The 20344-nt window shown below is 36.6% G+C and overlaps 1 protein-coding gene across 7 annotated transcripts in view; it reads right to left on the minus strand.

Moving 5' to 3' along the window:
- FOXP2 (forkhead box P2) overlaps window positions 1-20344 on the minus strand; it is a 236817-nt gene that overhangs the window by 120631 nt on the left and 95842 nt on the right. For all 7 annotated transcript variants that reach the window (XM_041001978.1, XM_041001977.1, XM_041001979.1 and 4 more), the window contains one exon: window positions 11443-11532. In XM_041001978.1, coding sequence (XP_040857912.1) covers window positions 11443-11532 — 90 coding nt within the window. The remainder of the gene's footprint in view (window positions 1-11442; window positions 11533-20344) is intronic.

Consider the following 20344-nt stretch of genomic DNA (forward strand, 5'->3'; position numbering starts at 1 on the left):
TGACTGATATTTTACTGAGAAATCAAGACAATAAAAACAAAATCCGGGAAATATGATGATGATCCAGAAAAGAAAGGCTTGGGAGAAATATCACAAGATACAAGGTCAGGCTTTGAACAAAGAAAACATATTCAAGCAAACGCTGGGCTGAGATTCAGCATTAAGCATCGGGAAGAGACTTGAGGTATTGCCAATTCAGTGTTTCACTAAAGACATTGGAAAAATGAATTTTATAGAAGAAAATTGACATAGAATATAAACAAGGAATTATAAAAAATCACATTTTTGTTTATAGAAGAAAATATCCAAGGTTCTTACAGACCGTCTGCATGGATCTCCAAGAGAGCTGCAAATATATTATGATGTTCAAAGATCCCATGTCCCCAGTTTTCATTCAGTAGTCATGCATGGACCTAATGGCTTCATTTAAAAAAAGATTTTCTAGTCATTTCTTAGACTCGAAAACCACTGTCCTTAAGACTGTTTGGGGGAGTTGTGATAAGTATTAACTAAGAGAATCGAATTGTTCCAGAAGAAAGGAAAAGCTTTACACAGGACTCAAGCTTCTGAAACTATGGCTTTAATCATTAACAAATATGTTTTAAATGTGAATCACATGCTTGGCTCACCTCGCAGGAGGTGGAACGTAGAGACAATAGTTGGACCTTTTGTCTTTTTAAGAGAGTGTTTATCGAAGGATTTACCCCAGCCTTCCGGTGAGACAACAGATTTTCTCCATGTCAGCACATCAAGTGTTCGGCGTGTTCTTTGGTTTGTCACCCAAGTATGTGCAGTAGCACTCGCAGCTAAAGATATCAAGGTGGCAGTTCTTACAGCGAAGCAAGTGTTAGCATTACAAGTGTAAGAATTTACATGCTATGCAAAGACGTTTTATGTGTGTTTTGTATTACCAGATGCTTAACTACTAGACCATGAGTTTTATGCCTGTACTGATACAATCACAAATATATGTGACCTTTAAAAAATAACCTCCAAATGTTTCTGTGTGTGGTGTGTCATAGCTTCATGTTATAAAAGATTTTATACTGTGAACAACATCTAGGAAGAGCCTCTCTAATATGAGAAACAAAAGCCTCAATGTAGACATTCTGGGGCCAGATGAGGCAGCAAATCCTCATCTGGTGAATTTCTGTGAGGTCTCTTCCCACTGAAGATTCTAGCTTCTCCTATGCTTAGACCTGCAGACTTTCAGATGAGTATTGTAGGTACTTTACTCGTTGGAGCTGGTGGAGATGTACAAAACAAAGTTTTAAGTTATAGAGCTCAGTAAAACATCACAAGGGAAGTAGAGGTTCTTTTTTTGTTACGCTGGAATTTCCTCATAGATATGGATTGCAAGATCCAGTAGGAGGAAACGTTAGAATTCACAGATGTTCAGAACCGCTCTGATGACCTGTGCAAAGTGTCCAGATGTTCCAACTGTGTGATTTTTCGATAGATCAATGTCAGGCTGCTCAGGTGTGTAAAATGCTGACTTCTCCCTCATATATCCTAAGTCCTCTACTTGCACGGATTCTCAACTGATGTAGCTTTGCTGTCCATATTTACCTTCTCTTCACAGACAATCTGTGATACAAAAATTATTTTTTTTAAAGTAAAGGGCCAGCATTGTCACATAGCAAGTCAAGTCTCTTCTGGTGGCACCAACATATGCGATGGGCACCTGTTCAAGACTCAGCTGCTCTACTTCCAATCCCGCTCCTTGCTAATGTTCCAGGAAAGCAGTGGAAGAGGGCTCCAGCTCCCATGTGGGAGATCTGGAAGAAGCTCTGGGATCACGGCTTTGCCTGGTGCATTCTTTGTTATTGCAGCTACTTTACTCCTGGGGAATGGGAATTAAGAGATGGGTGATGGGTGGGAGCAGGAGGGGAATGAAGCATTGGCTGGAAGATTCTCTTTGTCTCTCTCTCTCTTCTCTGTAATTCTGTCTTTCAAATACATTTTAAAAAGCTTAAATCTTTTTTAAAAGTGAAATTACTCTAAAACCCAAAACTGTAAGGAAATTGGGGGAAACAGAGAAACAATTCAACATGTTGGCATAAGCAATGATATTTTTGGATTAGACCCCAAAAGCACAGGCAATTGAAGGAAAATATAGAAGTAGAATTACATCAAACCAAGAAGCTTCTGCATAGCAAATGAAACAAACAACATAATGAAGAGACAGATGACAGAATGGTGGAAAATATTTGCAAACTATGCATCTGATAAAAAATATTATATGGACAATACGTAACTTTAAGAAAATCAACAACAAAATAATTCTAATTAAATTGAGCAAAGGATTTAAATAGATACTTTTCAATAGAAAAAAATGCACATGACAAACAAACAGAGGCTGAAATGCTTAATCTCAGTAGTCATCAAGGAACTCAAAAGAAATAAAAGGAAATAACGGTTACTACTAAAAAGACCCAAAACAACAAATTGTGGTAAGGATGTAGAGAAAAAGAAATTCTACTACAGTGCTGATGGGATTGCAAATTAGTACTGCCAGGTATAAAAGTGTAAAGGTTCCTAAAAGAGCTAAACATTGTTATACTGTATGATTTAAGTATCAAATTTCTCTTAATATATCCCAAGAAAATAAAGTCAACAATATGAATGAGGTACCTAAAGTCTCTGGTTTACCATGGTCCAAATCACAACTGCAAAGACATAGAATCAACACAAACATCCATCAATAGATGAATAAAGAAAATGTGACACCTACAAAAGGAAGTAATTTCTGCATATGACAAAATGACATGCAACCATGTATTTACAGCAGCACAGTTCACAAGAGTGAAGACATGGGAACAGCCCAGATTCCCATAGAAAAAGGAATGGACAAAGAAACCGTGGCATATCTATTCCATGGAATACTACACAGCCATAAAAAGAACGAAATTGTATATTTTGCAACAAAGTGGTTCAAATTGCAGACCACTCTACCCAGGGAAATAAGCCAATTGCAAAAAAACAGATGTCATAAGTTCTCTCCGATATAAGATGAAGTTCATGCAAAATACAAAACAAATAGATGTATACGTAAGCAAAGATATCCATATATTCTCGTAGATGAACTGTGTGATGGAGACTAGACTATCAGGAAGCGAAGACACGTTGAAGTATGCTTCTCTATTCTTAAGTAAACGAGGGCCTCCCAATGAAACAGTTACACAGGCTTGATTTAGCGGGCACTAGACTTTGTACCTTTGCCTACACCTACAGTGACATCATACATTTAAATAACAGAAAGTTAAACTTGTAACTGTGACTAAAGGACTTCGCTACAATTATAAAACGGGGAAAATGGAGGGAGAGGCAAACAGAGAAACAGTAAGGGGAGACATGTTTGCAGCTATTAAAATAATATCAGCAAATGATTCTTGAGGCAAGGTAATTATTAAATAATGAATATTGAACTGTAATAAGTAGCAAAGTTTATTATTTTGCCAGTAAAACGGAATTCCAGAATATCTTTCAGGTTCAAGACAGAATCAGGCAGTTGCAAGTATTTGAAGCTTCCCCTTTCTGAATTTGAGCCTAAAGGGGTAAGATTACATGATGAGAAAGAAGAGAATGATAGGAAGAGAAGCAACTACATTAGAAGATTAAAGTAGAAGAGAATTAAAAAAAAAAGAGTAGAAATGTAGAGTGCAGGTTGATAGAACGAAATGAATGGAATCCACAGAGGAAATACAAAGAATCTTAAGTGTAAGTGAATTCACAATAATTTTACTTTTTGTCTTGATTCATGTCCTAACGCTGTACTTCACGTTGTCATTCAATTTAGCTTGTACAACACCTCCAAACATCTTAGAGAAAATTCCCAGCCTAAGTCTTAAATCCTACCGAGAGCTCCCATAACAATATGAATGTTCTAGTTCTTTCTTGCTCTTACTTCAGTTAAGGTAGGGAAGTCAGGGGAACAGATCCTTAAAATCCTAATGGATTACAGAATGAAGCAAGTGCTTGGGATAGCCAGAGAAAGAGAAAATTTGGCCTCCTAAAAGCAATTTCCATCCATATTTAATTTATGGGCATTCAGGATTATATGTGAAAAACACATATATTTTTTCTGATACCAGAGGAGTCAGTGTGCACTTCTTAATGCTGCTTTCCACATAGCATTTGTTTGAAAATCATTTCTTTCCCATTTGCTATTGGTCATGTTAGTATTATAGATTTTTAAAAATATTTTATTTATATTTATTAGAAAGGCAGAGTTACAGAGAAGGAGAAACAGAGAGAAAGATCTTTTATGCTCTGCTTCACTCCCCAGATGACCACAATGGCCTGAGTGGAGCTAATCTGAAGCCAGGAGCTTCTTCCAGGTCTCTCATGCAGGTACAGGGACCCAAGTTTGGGCTGTCCTCTACTGCTTTCCCAGGCCACAAACAGGGAACTGGATGGGAGGTAGAGCAGCCGGGACACTAACTGGCACCCATATGGGATCCTGGTGGTTGCACAGTGAGGATTTAGCCATCTGCCCATCGTGCCTGGTCCAGTATTACAGATTATAAAAGTTACTGGTGGCTGATAAAAAACAGGGGGTGAAAAATCAGCCATGTTTCAGTTCACCTAGACAGTATTTTTGCATGAATTTCTCTTCTTAGGGATTATTGCTTCCCATGGTGGACAAACACTGTCATTTAAAATGCTTCCCTTCCTGGATAAATCAAGTGCACGTTGTTTGTTTGTTCCATGAAGATCCTTCTCTTCATCTTACACCTACAGCTTCATAAAACATGAATGCTGAGCAACTCCTTTCAAATGATCTTTTTAAGAAATCTTCTCTACTATAGATTCGATAATCACTTCCGTATTTCATAATTTTTTTTAATCTCTAATCATTACATCAAGGTCTCTCTTGTATTTCTTTTTTTCTTTTCAATTTCTAAAAGCTGGAGATTTCCACCTATTATTATGTCGTGACATATGAAACTCAGCAGAGCTAAAGATGAATTCATCATCATGCTTATCTAAATAACATATAAATTATTCCTGAGTTTTCACAACTCCCTTCCCTGAAAATACTCTCCAAGTATACTATTGCTAAATAGATGGTTATAACATACCGCTGAGATTTGCTCAGTTCCTTATCAACAGCTTTTAATAGTCCTCGTGCCCAAATGCTAAGTAGACTAGCACCCTTGGCATTTCAGGTTATACACAACTGTTGAGGCATAATTCTGGAATTCTGGTCCTCCAGTCCTCTCTTTGGGCACCTTCTCGTCAAAGTACTTATTTCCACCTTACTCAATACCATAATTTCATATGTCATCATCGATAATATCTTTAAAATTTTCTTCATCAGGGGCTAGTGTGGCACAAAGGGTTAAAGTTCCAGTTGCAACACTGCCAACAAGGCATACCAGTTCCCTGACATGGGTACTTGGGAAGGCAGAGGAAGATGCCCACATGGTGAAACCTCTGCCACCTACATTTGAAAGCAGTATCAATTCCTGGCTTCCGGTTTCGGCTTGACCTGGTTCTGCCTCTGGTGGCCATCAGGGAGTGAATCAGCAGATGGGAGATCTCCCTTTCTCTCTTTCTCATTCTGCCTTTCAATTAAAAAATTTTTTTTTAAATTAAAACAAAATTTTAAAAGATTTTTACCATAGTAAAATGGCTTTCCTTTCTCTCCCAAATTCTTTTAAGCCCAAATGATTTGTTTCTTGCTGTACAAACTTCATAAAGCTGGCCTAAATTGATACTTTTCAATTATAAATTGCATTTTCTGCTTTTCCAATTTCTGTATCCCATTCTGTATACTCTAAAATATATTTATTTATGTAGATGTCTTAATATCTTCTCAACTTATTCCTAAGTCCTTGAGGAAATGACTCATGGCAAGCAAACAATTTACCCTGAATGGAGGGTTACCCTGTCCCCTAAACCTCCTCTAGTCTTTTGCTTCAAAAAATATTTACTGAACTCTGTTCTTCACTAGGCACTGTTTTCTGCATGGGGAGTGACTACAGCATCCATTGCTCCTATGGTCACAGAGTTTACAGTCCAACAGGCAATAGAAACAAAAGCATCTATGTATGTGTGCCCAGGCTGACATACACATTATGGGAGTCCACAGAAGAGTTACCTTTTAGCAATGCCTAAGCCACTCTCCCTAGTTTTCTTGCCATTTGGGCCTACTTCATATCACTAGAATAGCTTGAAACAAGGAAAAACTGTGACTGAATACAAGGACCATACAACAGTGTATATGAATCATAATCTTATTTACATATTAGTATTTAAATATCCTGGAGCACGTCATAATGGTTTCTGTTGGCTACTTCATTATCCAAGGCTCTACATGAAATTCTCTACATAACATTCTTTGGGTCTTTCTTCACAACAATAACGGAAGGCAAATGTCCTTATTCTCATTTTAGTTGAGGAAACAGGTTCCCAAGGATCAATTTCCTCTGCTTAAAGGTCCTGCCTGTTAAGGGCGAAGGCAAACAGCAAGTAAACTCTGACATCCCATGTATGAGTAGATAGTTTGACGGTCTGTTCAGTTTTCCACACCACTGGACTTAGCAGTAATGGGTCAGTGTCCCAAACCCCTCTGCACAGGGTGTCAGCCTTGAACAGCTGGGCAAGGGTGAAAAGCCCATCGTGGCTTAGGGAAGGCTGTGTAATGTTGTCAATCTGCTGGTTTCACACTGCCTTTAAAGAAATATTCTATACTATAATTATAAAAGCAGGACTATACCACTGTTAGTCTCTCAATACAAATAGATAGAATTTGTTCGAAAGACATAGTGAGACAGAGAGAGAGAGAGAGATCTTCCATCTGCTTATTCACTCCCCAAAAGCTGACCACAGCTTGCTTGGGTACATCAAAGCCAGGATTCAGGAACTGGATCATGTGTCCCAGAAAGGTGGCAGGGACCCAAGTCATTGAGCCATTCTCTGCGGCTTCCGATTTGTATTATCAGGGAGCTGGATGGAAGCACACTAGCCAGGACTTGAACTAAAACAATATGGCATGCTTCATTCTAAGCAGTGACTTGACCTATAGTGTCACACAGGGTTCCTGGCCTCCTGTAGTTCTTATATACTCAGCATTACACTGAAAAAGAAATTTCAGTGTCATTATTTACCATGGTATTAATGAAACTTTCTCATTTTTACAAAACATATTTAACAATGCCTGACTATATAGTCCACAGAATTCAGTATTTTTCTCAAGAATACTTTAATTATAAAATTTGATGTTATTCTTGATTTTCATAGAATGTGAAATTTCAGAATCATTGGTTAAGTTATTACAGAACTTCTTATTTTGTCTGCTGATGTTAATTTTAACGATATATGGAGAAGAAGGAATCAAAGTAGAAACGAAGTTAAACTTGACTGTATCAAACATGTTTAAATGTAGAAAATAAACATAAATGTGTAGTAAAATTACTTTCACACAGTTTACACTTCTCCTAAATGCAACTTATACTATTATTTCAAATTCAATGCATTAAACAAAATGAAGCTGGCTTTATGTTGTATAAAATTATATATACAACACTGTTTACATTTTATATATGGGACTTAATTATTTCACTCCAAAACATTATTTTTGCTTGTGCCATGTCAATCAACAACTGTTTTGCCACCAAACCAAATCAAACAAACGAAGCAAAAAGAAAAGCAATCGAGAAAACATACTCAACAAGGTACACCTAATCTTACCACCTGTATGCCTATTAATTAGTTAAAACAAAAGAATAAAATAAAATTTGACTATGCGCTCTTAGACATCAGTCCAATGTACTTAAATATGCTACAAGAATCCCTCAAGCTTAAGAAACTGTTCTGTGGCAGAGTCAGAATAAGACCCTCCCCTTTAATTTTTAGCTTTTTAAAAAATCCCATTCTTTAACTCCTTTAAGACAGTATCTTTTAAGTTTGCTAATTTTAATTACCTATTGGAAAAGAGAGTTTCATATTAACCTGCATTGAAGGAAGTGATCACAACGCTACATACTAGTATTTATCTACGATAGCAAAGCAATGGCATTTACCTTCAATTTACGTCTCTGCTCTGCACAGCTGTTGAAGAAGCACAAGTCTGCCTCATGGCTGCAAATGTAACAAGAACAATAATGCAACCGATCTTCATATCTAAACTGAATTAAGCAGATTTGTCATAGGCTAGAAAGTTGATCAAGTTTTCTACAAGTTTTTAATTGACAGATTGTGGAAGTGTGCGTGTGTGTGTGTGTGTGTGTGTGTGTGTGTACGTTGTGTTAATTTGTTCTTTCTAACCTGGAAAGTAGTCGTGTGACACTAGAAACATTAAATAATCTCTTTGGCAAAATTCCCTCATTATGGATTAGGAAGTGCATTTTTATTTAGAAATAAGCAAAATATTAAAGGGAGAACCCATTTCCCTCTTTTACTAGGGGGTGTTTTCTCGAATATCTAGTAAGAACATAAAGAAGAAACCTAAGGCAACAATGCTTAGGGTTACACAACTTCCATTTGCATCACAATCTGTAAACAATATGAGATGAATCAACGCACCTACTGATCGCATCTATTCAATCTGTGTCGTGAGTGATGAAGAGACAGTGTACCCATTTCACATAGATTCCTATCTAAATATGAAAATCACTACGACAGCTGGTATCCACGCTTCTCTGATGTGATGTTTCTGTTTCCGTTTTGTATTAGACACTCTAATATCTATGTCATCTGTACATAAAAAAGCCCTGAAAAAATGGGAATAAAACCGAATAAACTCTAGTGTCCTGGAAAAAAGACACCATGCCATTTTCTCATAAAATATTCTTCATCAAACTATATTTTAAAAACACAAATTCTCTTTTAGTCCTCAAAAGATACTGCATTTGGGAGTATAAGAACCATCATAACCCAGTTATATGAAGTATTATTCTTTTAATTTGCAGATTTCAATATATTTTCAATTATTTTTTTGCGATTAAAAGGGTAATCTATGTCAAGCCAATTAGAAAAGTTTTGTTAAATTCTTAGTTAAGTAGAACTAGACTAAATCTTCAAAGAAAAATTTTAATACCTTAAATTCATATCACATGATTAAAATCTGTAACAAAAAATATTCTTTTTTTAAACACTAAGTGGGAAACCATGGAACTTGTGTAAATAGTATTTGCAGATGCAAGGATGAGCATTATCTAATATCTCCATTGGACATCAGGTGTGTAAGCTACTATAAAATGCTATTAGATTTTATTAGTTCTTTAATGCAGCCCCAGCATGCCTCTGGTTGCTAAACTCATCAAGTACTATGAAACACTAAAGATTCAGGCTCGTGTTACATTACTTGCAATGAATATTTTGGTGAGCAAATAAGCCTTCATTCATTATTTCTAAATCCTCATTCATAAAAACCGACTTCTCATTCCAATCGCATTTTAGCATGAGATCTCATCAAAATTCTAAAATAATACTAAAATGCTATGGTTTAACAAACCATAATGTAGAGATGTATTCAGATCAGTATGTATCACAAAAGCCCAAATTCAAGTGACACAGTGGAAATCTTTGTAGTGATGTTTAACATCTGCAATTGTTAAAAGGCATTTACAGCCTTTCCCTCACCCTTTCATGTGAAAATCGTAAAATTGGGGATTTCTCCAAATTTTTCTGATACAATAATAGGCACATGAACAATAATCTCTCAGTTTAGAGCCACTAATATCTGGATATTACAGGTGCGAATGTTTGTAACGAACAATTATGTATATTTGAGTTCATCAAAGAATCCAATCTGGCCTCCAGTACAACACAACAAAAAGAAGTAGAAAAAAAATGAAAACCGGCCATTCTTTCTAGAGATAACTTGGTAACCAGCCAGAAAGATACTTTTAACTGGATTTAGCTCTGCAGAGAAACGAGTACTTTCAAATTCTTCTATCATTTCAAGAAATGTGGCAGAAGAATTATCAGCACAGAATTATCGTGTGTTTCACTCTGAGCAATAACTCCTTTCCTATATTTGGTTCAGGCTGGGAGCGTTTCCATCTCCTCCTTTTTATGAACAAGAAAGCAAAGTTTATTCTCTTAAGCCACAATGAAGACAAACATCTCATATGCTACCTTCTGCGACTTCTATGCAAATGTTTCTGTCGCATAAATGCATGGAGAGACTCAGGAAATCAGCTATCAGGAGTATACTACACTCACTGTAGTAACCCGAGGAGGGGTGTGATGGTAAGGACAGGATGTCACAGAATGACTGATCCGTTAGCACGAAAGAATGTGAAATCCATCTTAGAGGAGAAAATCTGATAGAGCCTTCGATGTACACTGCTTCTAGAGAACTTGCTTTGGCAATGATGGCAGCCACATCTCTACGTGAGGCTCTTCTCTACCGTGCCCTATCTTCCAGCCTCCCTTCCCAACCACCCATGGACTTTAACACCCCCAAATGTAGCTTCATCTCAAATTCGTTTAGAAGCCAAAACTGCAATCCAGTCTTTGGGTGATGAGTCCTTTCTAGACTATTTACATAAGCAGTCTGAAATTCTCTGTCGTAAGAACTAATCGTAGAAAGCCACAAGTAAGATTTGCAACATTTGTGAGTGCACCTGAAATCAAAAACAGGACACTAGGCCATTAAGAAGAGATGTTTTTATCCAAATAAAGCAGCAATGAATGTTTACTTCATTAAAAAAAAATAGCAAGAAAAAGAGCAAAGTTTGCGTTATAAAATATATCAGATGATTCAAGAAAAAAAATCATTGTTTATTTTTCAACCAAGCTGGTGAACAATTTCACAGATGTTTTATGCAACTCTAGATAGCACCTTCCAAATATTAGAAAAAAAACATAACATAAAATTGTTTTCACTCCAAGACAATATTCCATATATTTTGGTCAGAAAGACTATGTAAAACAATGACCATATTATGAGCTGAAGTGTTACTGTAAAAGCCATAGAAGCTGTCGGTTTTACAGGACAAATAAGACAAGCGAGGACAACAAATTCCGGAACGTGTTTTTATAATTGTAGCCACAGCAATAACTCTTTGCCAAACTCAGTTTTGTCACATTGGTCACGTGGAGACACTTGTGGGAGAGCGACATTACACATTTTTGTTTCCTTTCACACAACTTTACTATGACATTGCTTTTGAAGAATTCTTACATGTTATCCTATTGATGAAGCTAAAATCCACAAGGGAGTTTTCTATGGAAATCTTCACACTTCTACTTATCAAACAGGGTTCCTGCCTATTACTTGCAATGGGCAGCTTTGTAAACATTTAGGATGTGTGTTAATAGAACATTTTCTCTTCGAAGGAGTTAAAAGGAAGTTTCTTTGTGATTGCAGATGGCATACTATGAAACATAGGCCTTGCCTGTGTGTAGGCAGTTGGCTCTACCGAGCTGTTCTGATGGTGGATGTTGTCTTGGGTAAGACCAGAGGGACAGAAACGCTCCACTCACCTGCAGCGGCCTCTGCTTGTCACTGCTCTTAGGAGATTTTAATCCACTTGTCTGCTGCTGTAGGAGAAGTTGTCTAGCTGCTTGGAGAGCCTAGAAGTTAAAAAAAAGGGGGGGAACAATAGCTAAACAGTTTTCTTATTTTAAAACTTCTTTTATTTATTATTTTTATCCACGATACAGTTTTGTAGGTATAGGGTTTCCGTCCCTTCCCTTCCCACTCCTCCCTCTTCACTCATCCCCCATCACTTTCTCCTGTATTATTACACTAGTAGAATCCTTCAGCAACAGTCACAAGTCCAACATTCTGTTGTTTAAATGTCAGCATTGCATTGTGGGTATAAGCAAAGGGAGAAAATCTTGTTTCTTATTACCAAGGTATTTTCATTAGGAGGGTGTCTGTTTATTTGGGAGTAGAGATGCATACTGCAATGTATCTTCACTTCCAGGTATTCTAGTCTCCATTATACAGTTCATCTATGATCATAAATGTATATATGTGCATACAAGTAAAAAGGGAACAATACCTAAATATTTTGATGAATGCTAAATTATTATCCTCCTAACTGTATATTCCTCTTAAACAGTAAATGTGCTCAACACATGAGAACCCCTCTTTCCTTCATAGAGACCACCCATATCCATTTTTATATACCCCAAAATTCACAAAACATACATGCATAACTTATTCAAAATTCAGAGGTACATGTGACCCTGCAGGAAATAAATTTAATTTGTTTAAAGGGCTTAAAAAGGAAACTGCATCAATAACCCCATTTTTTAAAAGGAATTTGTCTTTGAGTGTTCAACTAAAATGCCCACTTCCTTTTAAATTATCACTACATTTGCATTTTCATATTACAATTTTACAGCAAAAGCAGTAGACTTCAAGTGTTACCGGAAGCTGTAATTAAATTTGACAAATCAACATCAGATTATCTTGAAAGTGAATTAATAAGGATTTTCACTAAAGATTAAAAACACTTTTTGTACTTACAATTCAAGGGGAAACCACTCCTTTGACAAAATAAAGTGCAGTTTTAATGCCAAATAAAATTGAGTGGTTTTCATTTGCATTCTTAGCAAAATCAGAGAACAAAGAAATTACCACTCAACCAATCAGGTTTGTTTCTCTGTATGACAGAATACCAATCAAAACAGAAGATGTTTTCACTTGTTTTTATGTTTTCTTTTCCACTCAAGAAAATAAAACTTGACATAAATTAAAGCAAGCATTTCATTTACTGGAGGAAGAACAGTTTTATGAATACACTATACAAACTTATTATCTAAAAACTAATTTCACAGTACGAACTATGTATTAAATTGTTTTAAAGGTATCAAGACCAACCAATTAAAAAAAAAACTTTTTAAGAGCCTGTATTTAAATATTCAGTTTTCCCCAACAACTATGTCAATGAACCTAGTGATGCAAGATTTCAACAAATAAAGCTAAAACAAAACACTGTCCTGCTTTTACTAAACTGCTTTTGAATATAAGCATGCGTTTTTTTCATAATAGGAAACAGATTAATATTCTTCTATAATAATTAAAATTTGCACCTGATAAAAAGTACAATTTTGATTGTAATCAATGATGTGGTTTTTAAGAGAGTTTCCAGTATCCATGACAACAGCTGCTTTGACAAGATGTGCATATGGCATTACACTGCCAGCTGGTGTGAACAATGTTTGAACTACTGCATTGAGATGCTGAGCAAACAGAAAAAGTTGCCACGTCTTAACCCTCAGGGAAGGCAGTCATCCCCTGATCAATTATGAAAAGACAGAGAGAGGGCTGCTACAGTCTGGCTCCAAGCAAGTTTTCTGAGAAGGCAGGCAGACATAGAAACCAAAGTAAACAAATTGAAGGCACCAGCACCATCTCCTAACAACATTGATTTGTCTTCCCATAGCACGATGTGGCACGGTTTGTAAAGCACACTTTTCGCTTTTTGGAGACACACTCTCTCACCATGGTCTTCCTCTGTTTTTTAAACTTTCTAAATGACTACAAGTCAACCTAAATACGTCTAAGGATGTCACATGCCAATGAACTCAAGTAATTTAATATAGAGCTCAGTTTGAAGAAGAAAATAGCAATTCCACACATCCTCACAAAACTCACTGCTTAAAACATATATTTGATATTCTAAGTGGTGTGTATGCTTTTTTCACTGAGCTGCGAGTAACTACACTTGATATTGTTCAGTTGGCCATTACTATGGTGTGATACATGGAAATCAAAATTTTTAAAAAATGATTTTCCTCATTGATATAAAAAATCTACACATGTCATCTAGTATTTTAGTATTTTTTCTGGATTGAAATAATGAGTTTATTTACACACAGCTTTTTTTTGTTAAATCATGCAGTTATTTAGTATCCTTAAAGGGCTGTGCTGAACACAATTTAGAATCTTGGTATCCTGTTTGATTCGGAATAAATTCAGCCTTAGGGTCTGTATTCTGATGATTTTTTTTTTCAGAAATTGAGGAGCGGGGTAAGCTGACCTAGAGTGGTCAACTGCTTTGTTCAAGGTCATAAAACAATTTATCAGTGCTTTGTACAAGCTCTCCTGGCTTCTAGGTCAGAGCACATGCCAGTACATCATGGTGTTTCAAATTCTGTTGAACAAATCGTTAGATGTTTATGACTGAATTTTTGGTAACAACAGAACCTATGGCACCAAAAAGAAACATTTTCCACCTATATAGTAAGGTACACCCATCTTCCAGAATTCAAAAGGGAAAAAACAATACGTTTATGTTGTGAAGGTGTAAGTAATTAAACTACTACCATAGGAATATCATTTTGTACAGCAGCCCTCCCCACCATGCTACACTTGTATTTCATTACAAACTCCACTAACACTGCATGGAGGATTAAACATGCTGGTCATCTCCTACGAATATGAACAAAACTGCAGGTTTCCAGAACTGCACAAAACCTTATAATTTGTCTCACCTTCTCACTTTTTTGGACAAGTAAATGAAATATCAGTATGATGGGATTCCTTGATTACAATCACAATGCAAAAGCAGAATTTCTCTCCCAAGACTAAGGCCCAATCCTTCTCCAGTACCCTGATTTATAATCATTTCATCCCCAACAAGTTACTTAACAGAGTATGTAACTGGCTCTAGAATAAACTACAACATTGGATATCTAAGAATTTTCATTAAAATGCCACTAGCTAAAAAAAAATATCTATCTAAAGTATTAGCAGAAGAGTGATCATTTAAAAAAGAAGAAGAAGAAAATACACGATATTTGACTGAAACGTGCTTCTAGTTAAGTACTTTGGTTTTACAGGATACATTTAAAGTTATCTTCAGAAGAACTGAAGATCACTTCCTTACACACACTCATGAAAAGTAACTGCTTAATTATTTCAAAAAACAATTTTTTTTTGGTACAACTAGAGATTGCTGTAAGAAGTGGGAAAACAAACAAAAAAAATTGCAAGAGATCAGAAATGATTTACAGCTCATAAGCAGAAATCTCTGACCATGTGCATTCTAACCACATGCATCATATGACATTTTTATTTCCAGCATCCTGGATAACACTTTAGGACTGAACTTCAATAAACGATTGGTCTGAGCTGTTTAGCTCATTCTTGCAATTTATTATTGTAGCAACTCAAAAGATGAAAGATTACGAGATACAACACTTATGTCAATAAACGGGGCGAGGTGTCAAATTCCATAAAATATTAATTTGAAAATAACTTGCCACTTCTATCGATAACAGAAAAGATAAATTCCAGGGCCAGTCATGAAAACCTGCGAGCCATTTAGATATTTATATGATCACAACCTTTTTCTCACACTAATTTGTGATAAAGGAAAAAATGTTGTTTACTAAATTTCCTTTCATAATGACTGGATCTGATTCAAATGAACAACAAAAAGATTTAAGGCAGCCAAACCGTATCTAGTTTCCAGAAACACATTTGTTCTGAATTAAGGGTGCACTTTACTTAATGAAGTTATCTAATTTTAGTCAATCTACAGAAAATTTAAATAGGACATGTAAAGAATTTGAATCAGATTAAATTGCAATATCATTTAAAGATGAAATAAAAATCTTTACAATCCCTTAAGGTAAATGTTTGTTAAGCCATTGAGGCACAGAGAAGTACATGACTTCGCAAGTTGAGAGCTTTCTGACTTAAAATATTTATTGAAAACACCACACGTTACTGTGCAATTTCATAAAACAACTTAAAAAAATAAAGTTCACATGTATTGCTCTCACTAGAAACAACTAGTCTAGTTGAAAATTTAAAAATTAGTAATTCCCTGAGTAGGTCATTGTGAGGATTGTGAGGGTGGAAAACCTTTGTAATCCGTCAGATGGTTTTATTTCTAAAGAATACTGAAAACCCTTTGCCAAACTTCAAATTATTGGAGAATACTTCAGAAATACCCAATGAAACCAAAAAAAAATGTTGAGTATGCTAGGGTTGATAAAGCTTATTCTTTATTCCAAAGTAAATATATGTGTATTTGGAGGGAAAAAACAGACATCAGTCATATCTCTCCCCATAAAAATAGGAATGCTTAACCTATCAGCCTGTTGCATTTGAAACATTAAAATGAAAAATGACATCGACGCCCATTAATATCTTCAATGTATAAACAGCACAGCGTGACACATTCCTGAGAGCTGAAGGCTACAAAATCTCCCTGAAACATAAATAACAAAGCACTCAGAAGCATATTTGATGTTGATATTCATCTCTGAGAAAGACACTGCTGCCCAGGCTTCTTATGAAAATAGATGCAGCCCAAATGGATCTCCTGTAATTGGTTTCAGATAGTGAGGTCAGAAGAAATATGATACAAGGAACGATTATATGGAACAGGCGAAACAAGAATGTTTACACAGGCACTCCCTGTTATACTGACAAGGGGTGTATACTTTGCAGATAACTGGACCAAAAAAAAAAAAAAGAATTGCCAACGGATGTCCAGACATTTGCTCCTCATTCTCATATATTTTAAACTTTAACATACTATGTGTGTTTAACATGGTATTTTGAAGGCTGACCATAAAATAAGTTTTCAAACAGAATTTCATTTTTCTAATCATTTTCCCAAGTATGGATAATAATAAGTATATTCTGATTCTCTGACAAAGAATATGAATTCCTATTCTCTCTGGCCTTTCTGCACACTATGCTCCAAGAGAATGCACTGATAAATGTAATCTGAAGTCTCATAATGCTATTTAATGGAAGAAAATTAATCATCTAATTGTCATAACCTATTTTCAAACAGCAATCTATCAGAGTGAAATTATGCATCTGTAGCTATTGACCCCTCTTTTTATCACACTTGATACATAATTAGACTAAGTTTGTTGGGGGAAAAATGCTAATTATTAGGAAATATTTTTTAAAGTAATTGTTTTTATAGTATATTTTACATAAAATTAGAGAATATGTGTGTGTGGCTGGATGTAGTGGATTTATATTGTGCATTGCAATGAGGCCAAATGGCGAAGCTAGTCTCGTTTCTTTAATGGGACTAGAATTAGGGTAAATAAATTACTTGTTCAGCATTCTAGTCACCAATGAGATGACAGGCTTTTTTTGGCTTAGTATTCAACATGTAGAGATGTCCCCAAGGAGAGGCAATAGGGGAATTTACTCCATACAGGATGGATTCTGACGTCATCCTCAGAAGTAACTGCAGAGCCCTAAGTTGCAGGTCCAAATGCAGTAGTTGGTGTATTCCAGCATGGCTCCAACTTCCCAGTGAGCTCAGAAATCCTGGCACTAAGTAAGTCTGTGAGTAACCAAAGGCAGTGTGAGCTTTTCTGTTTTGTTTTTGGTTTCAGATATAGAGTCATACAGTCAATTTAACGAGATTAACCTGCTCTCCTCCTCAGAGGCATTCCACAGGCTGCAGTACCTAATACAATGCAGCCTCAAACCCATGTCTTATTTTCTTCATGAGTTTGTTGCTAGTTATAATGAACTGCTGATGAAGCATATAGTAGAAAAACACTAAAATCAATAATCATATTAAATATAAATCTGTCCAAAAGTCATGAACAATATTTGAAAAACATTTTAGGAAATCATGTATAAAACAGAAGAAATTCTTTTCAGTTGCGGAGACTGAAGGATTTAATAGTTGGCTGAATTTATAATGGTGGATAGCATATCTTTTGGAGATGATGGGAAACCACATCAAGTGGAAGCAAAAAAATGTGAGGTCACACGTAGTAAAAACAAAATAATTAATCTTGGAGAACATGCTTACTTTTAGCCCTAAGAAAGCATGGTGAGAAAGTTGGTTGGTTTTAACTGTAACATAAGTAAACACTAATGAGCAAAATATCTTGACAGTATTCAGCAGGTAAGAACAGATATTGCTGAAATAGAAAAACTATGAAATCAGTCTGTCCTGAAACAATACTGCATTCATGTTGTGTTGGACACACGATAAATGACCATGAGGGAAAATAGAGGTTAAAAGATTGGTATAAAGGCCTATGCTGCAACTATTGAAATAAGAGAAAAGAACTGCAAGAAATCTGTGAGCTGAAAGAAGTCTCGCAAGAGGTACTGTTAAGGTAGAATTAACAGGATCTAGTCCCTGTGTAGGAAGTGCAGCAGCTGGAACATCTGGCACATAGTACATTTACAGCCTGTGAAATCACCGGGTCTGGCCCTGTCCAGACAGCAGCCGGAATGAAGGAAAAATGGGCTTAGGAGAGAGGATGCTGCTGTTTACTAGTGGCAGGGTAATCGAAAGACTGTTTCTCCAATGGACAACAAATAATACAAAGGCCCAGGTTGGGAATGAGCAGGCTGACAGTAGAGTTGCCAAAGAGGCAAGTGAGTATCAACGGCAGAAGGGATTTAGCACGCTATTTGTAAACAGAATGAAGTCAGGGCCATCAGAACCCAAAACCTCAGGAACGTTTTGTTGTGAGATGAATAGGAAGTACTGGAAAATGAGGACAATGGGTTATGGGAGCAGAATAGTTAACAAAAGTCAAGAAACCTTAGTGTTGTGTCATAGTGGATGAAGCCAACTACTACAACGCCAGCATCCCATGGGGGCTCCAGAGCAAGCCCCAGCTGGCCTGGGAAAAGCAGTGGGAAACGGCCCAAGAACCTGACCACGCGTCTAGTAAATGGAGAGGAAAACAAGCTTTAGTGCAAGGGAAAACTGAGACAGCCTTGAGACAAGATAAGAAAGGACTCAGTTAAGAGGTAGGGCAGGTGACAGGCAGAGGACATGGTGAGCATGCGACTTTGACAAGAGAAGTGGGAACAGGAAAGAGCTGATGCTGGGTGTTCTCAAAGAATTCAGAAAATGAGGAAATACAGTTTTCTGTCGGGAATAAGAGAGAAGAGCATTTTGAGAGATAACAAAATTAGGGGTGCTTCATCTTCTGGAATGTTGCCTTCAGAAACTAAATGAAGAATGCTCATGGGGCTGGGGCCACAGCTAAGGAGGCTACCCTGTGGCACTGGCATTCCATATGGACATCTGTTTGTGTCCCAGCTGCTCCGCTTCTGATCCATCTCCCTGCAAAAGACCTGGGAAAGCAGCTGAGGATGGTCTAAGACCTAGGGACACTAACCCATGTGGGTGACCTAGAAGAGACTCCTGGCCTCTGTCTTCAGACCACCTCAGCTCTGGCCATTGCAACCAATTCAGGAGTAAAACAGTGGGTGGAAGACCTTCTCTTTTCATCACTCCTTCTCTCTATTATCTCCCTTTCAAATAAAAGTAAACAAATTTTTAAAAACAATTTTTAAAAAAGCTAACTTTTCCATCCCTCAGCCCTTTAACCTTTTAACCCAGCCAAAGGGTTTACCACCTGTAATCTTATCAAGACATAAGATAATCAGTCACTTATAATGTGCATAATGTTATGCATTATGATGACTGGTTATGTTTAGCTTTTAACATATGAAAAAATTAAAAACTTATGATGCTGAAACCATGGGCACAGCTGACTGAAAACATTCATTTGATGCTGGAAGAGACAAGATGATGTGAGTAAATTAATTAGATTTCAGAAGATGGCTTTTGCATTTTAAGATGACAAGCATGGGCAACTTACTTTGTGGAGCTGAGGGTACAAGGCTGGGTGGCGGGGATTTACTCTTAGCAATAGCAGTGTTAAAGGTTATTAGTGATACATAATAAGTTAGTGTCTAGAGGTGAGACTAGTTAAACATATAAGCAGTTGGAGTACAAGAGTGCTGAGTGGTGATAAAGCAGCCTTTCAACTATTAATCGCTACACTTGGCTTCTATAATCATTGCTTGGCTTTGCTGCATAAAGAACAGGATGGACGCCATGATGGGCCCAAGATCAGAGAGTAGGCCTAAGTTTTACTTCACTCCAAAGTTTCATTTTTCTCAGAGTGACGGAGTAGGCAGTGGGGAACAGCCTTGGGAACTGTATCTGGATTATGTCACTCAACATGATGTCCTCCAGTGGTATCCATTTTGCTGCAAATGGTAGAATTACATTATTTCTGATGGCTGGATAATATTCCATTGTGTACATACACCGCATTTTTTGTTAATCCATCAATCTGGTGATGGGTACTTTGGTTGACTCCACTTTTTGGTCACTGTAAACAGTGCCACTATGAACATGACAGTGCAGACCCATCGGGCATACAATCTGGTCTGGTGGCTGGATTATTAACAGCATTGTGAGTCACATCAACTGAAATAGACTAAAAAGTTCCTTATTCAAATTATTTTTCTCTTTCCTACTTTTCATGAGGAAAATGAAAGCTTGCATTTGTCAGGGATTTTGCTCTCCTAAAGCCACAATGTGTCTGAAGTCATTAAGCACTTGCTTCATGATGGTACCTATGGAGACACCAGCTTTAAAGACCAAAACCTTTGATAATC

The sequence above is a fragment of the Ochotona curzoniae genome, unplaced genomic scaffold, assembly GCF_017591425.1.
Source record: "Ochotona curzoniae isolate NIBS_2020 unplaced genomic scaffold, NIBS_Ocur_1.0 scaffold_2476, whole genome shotgun sequence".
In the NCBI taxonomy this organism is placed as follows: Eukaryota; Metazoa; Chordata; class Mammalia; order Lagomorpha; family Ochotonidae; genus Ochotona; species Ochotona curzoniae.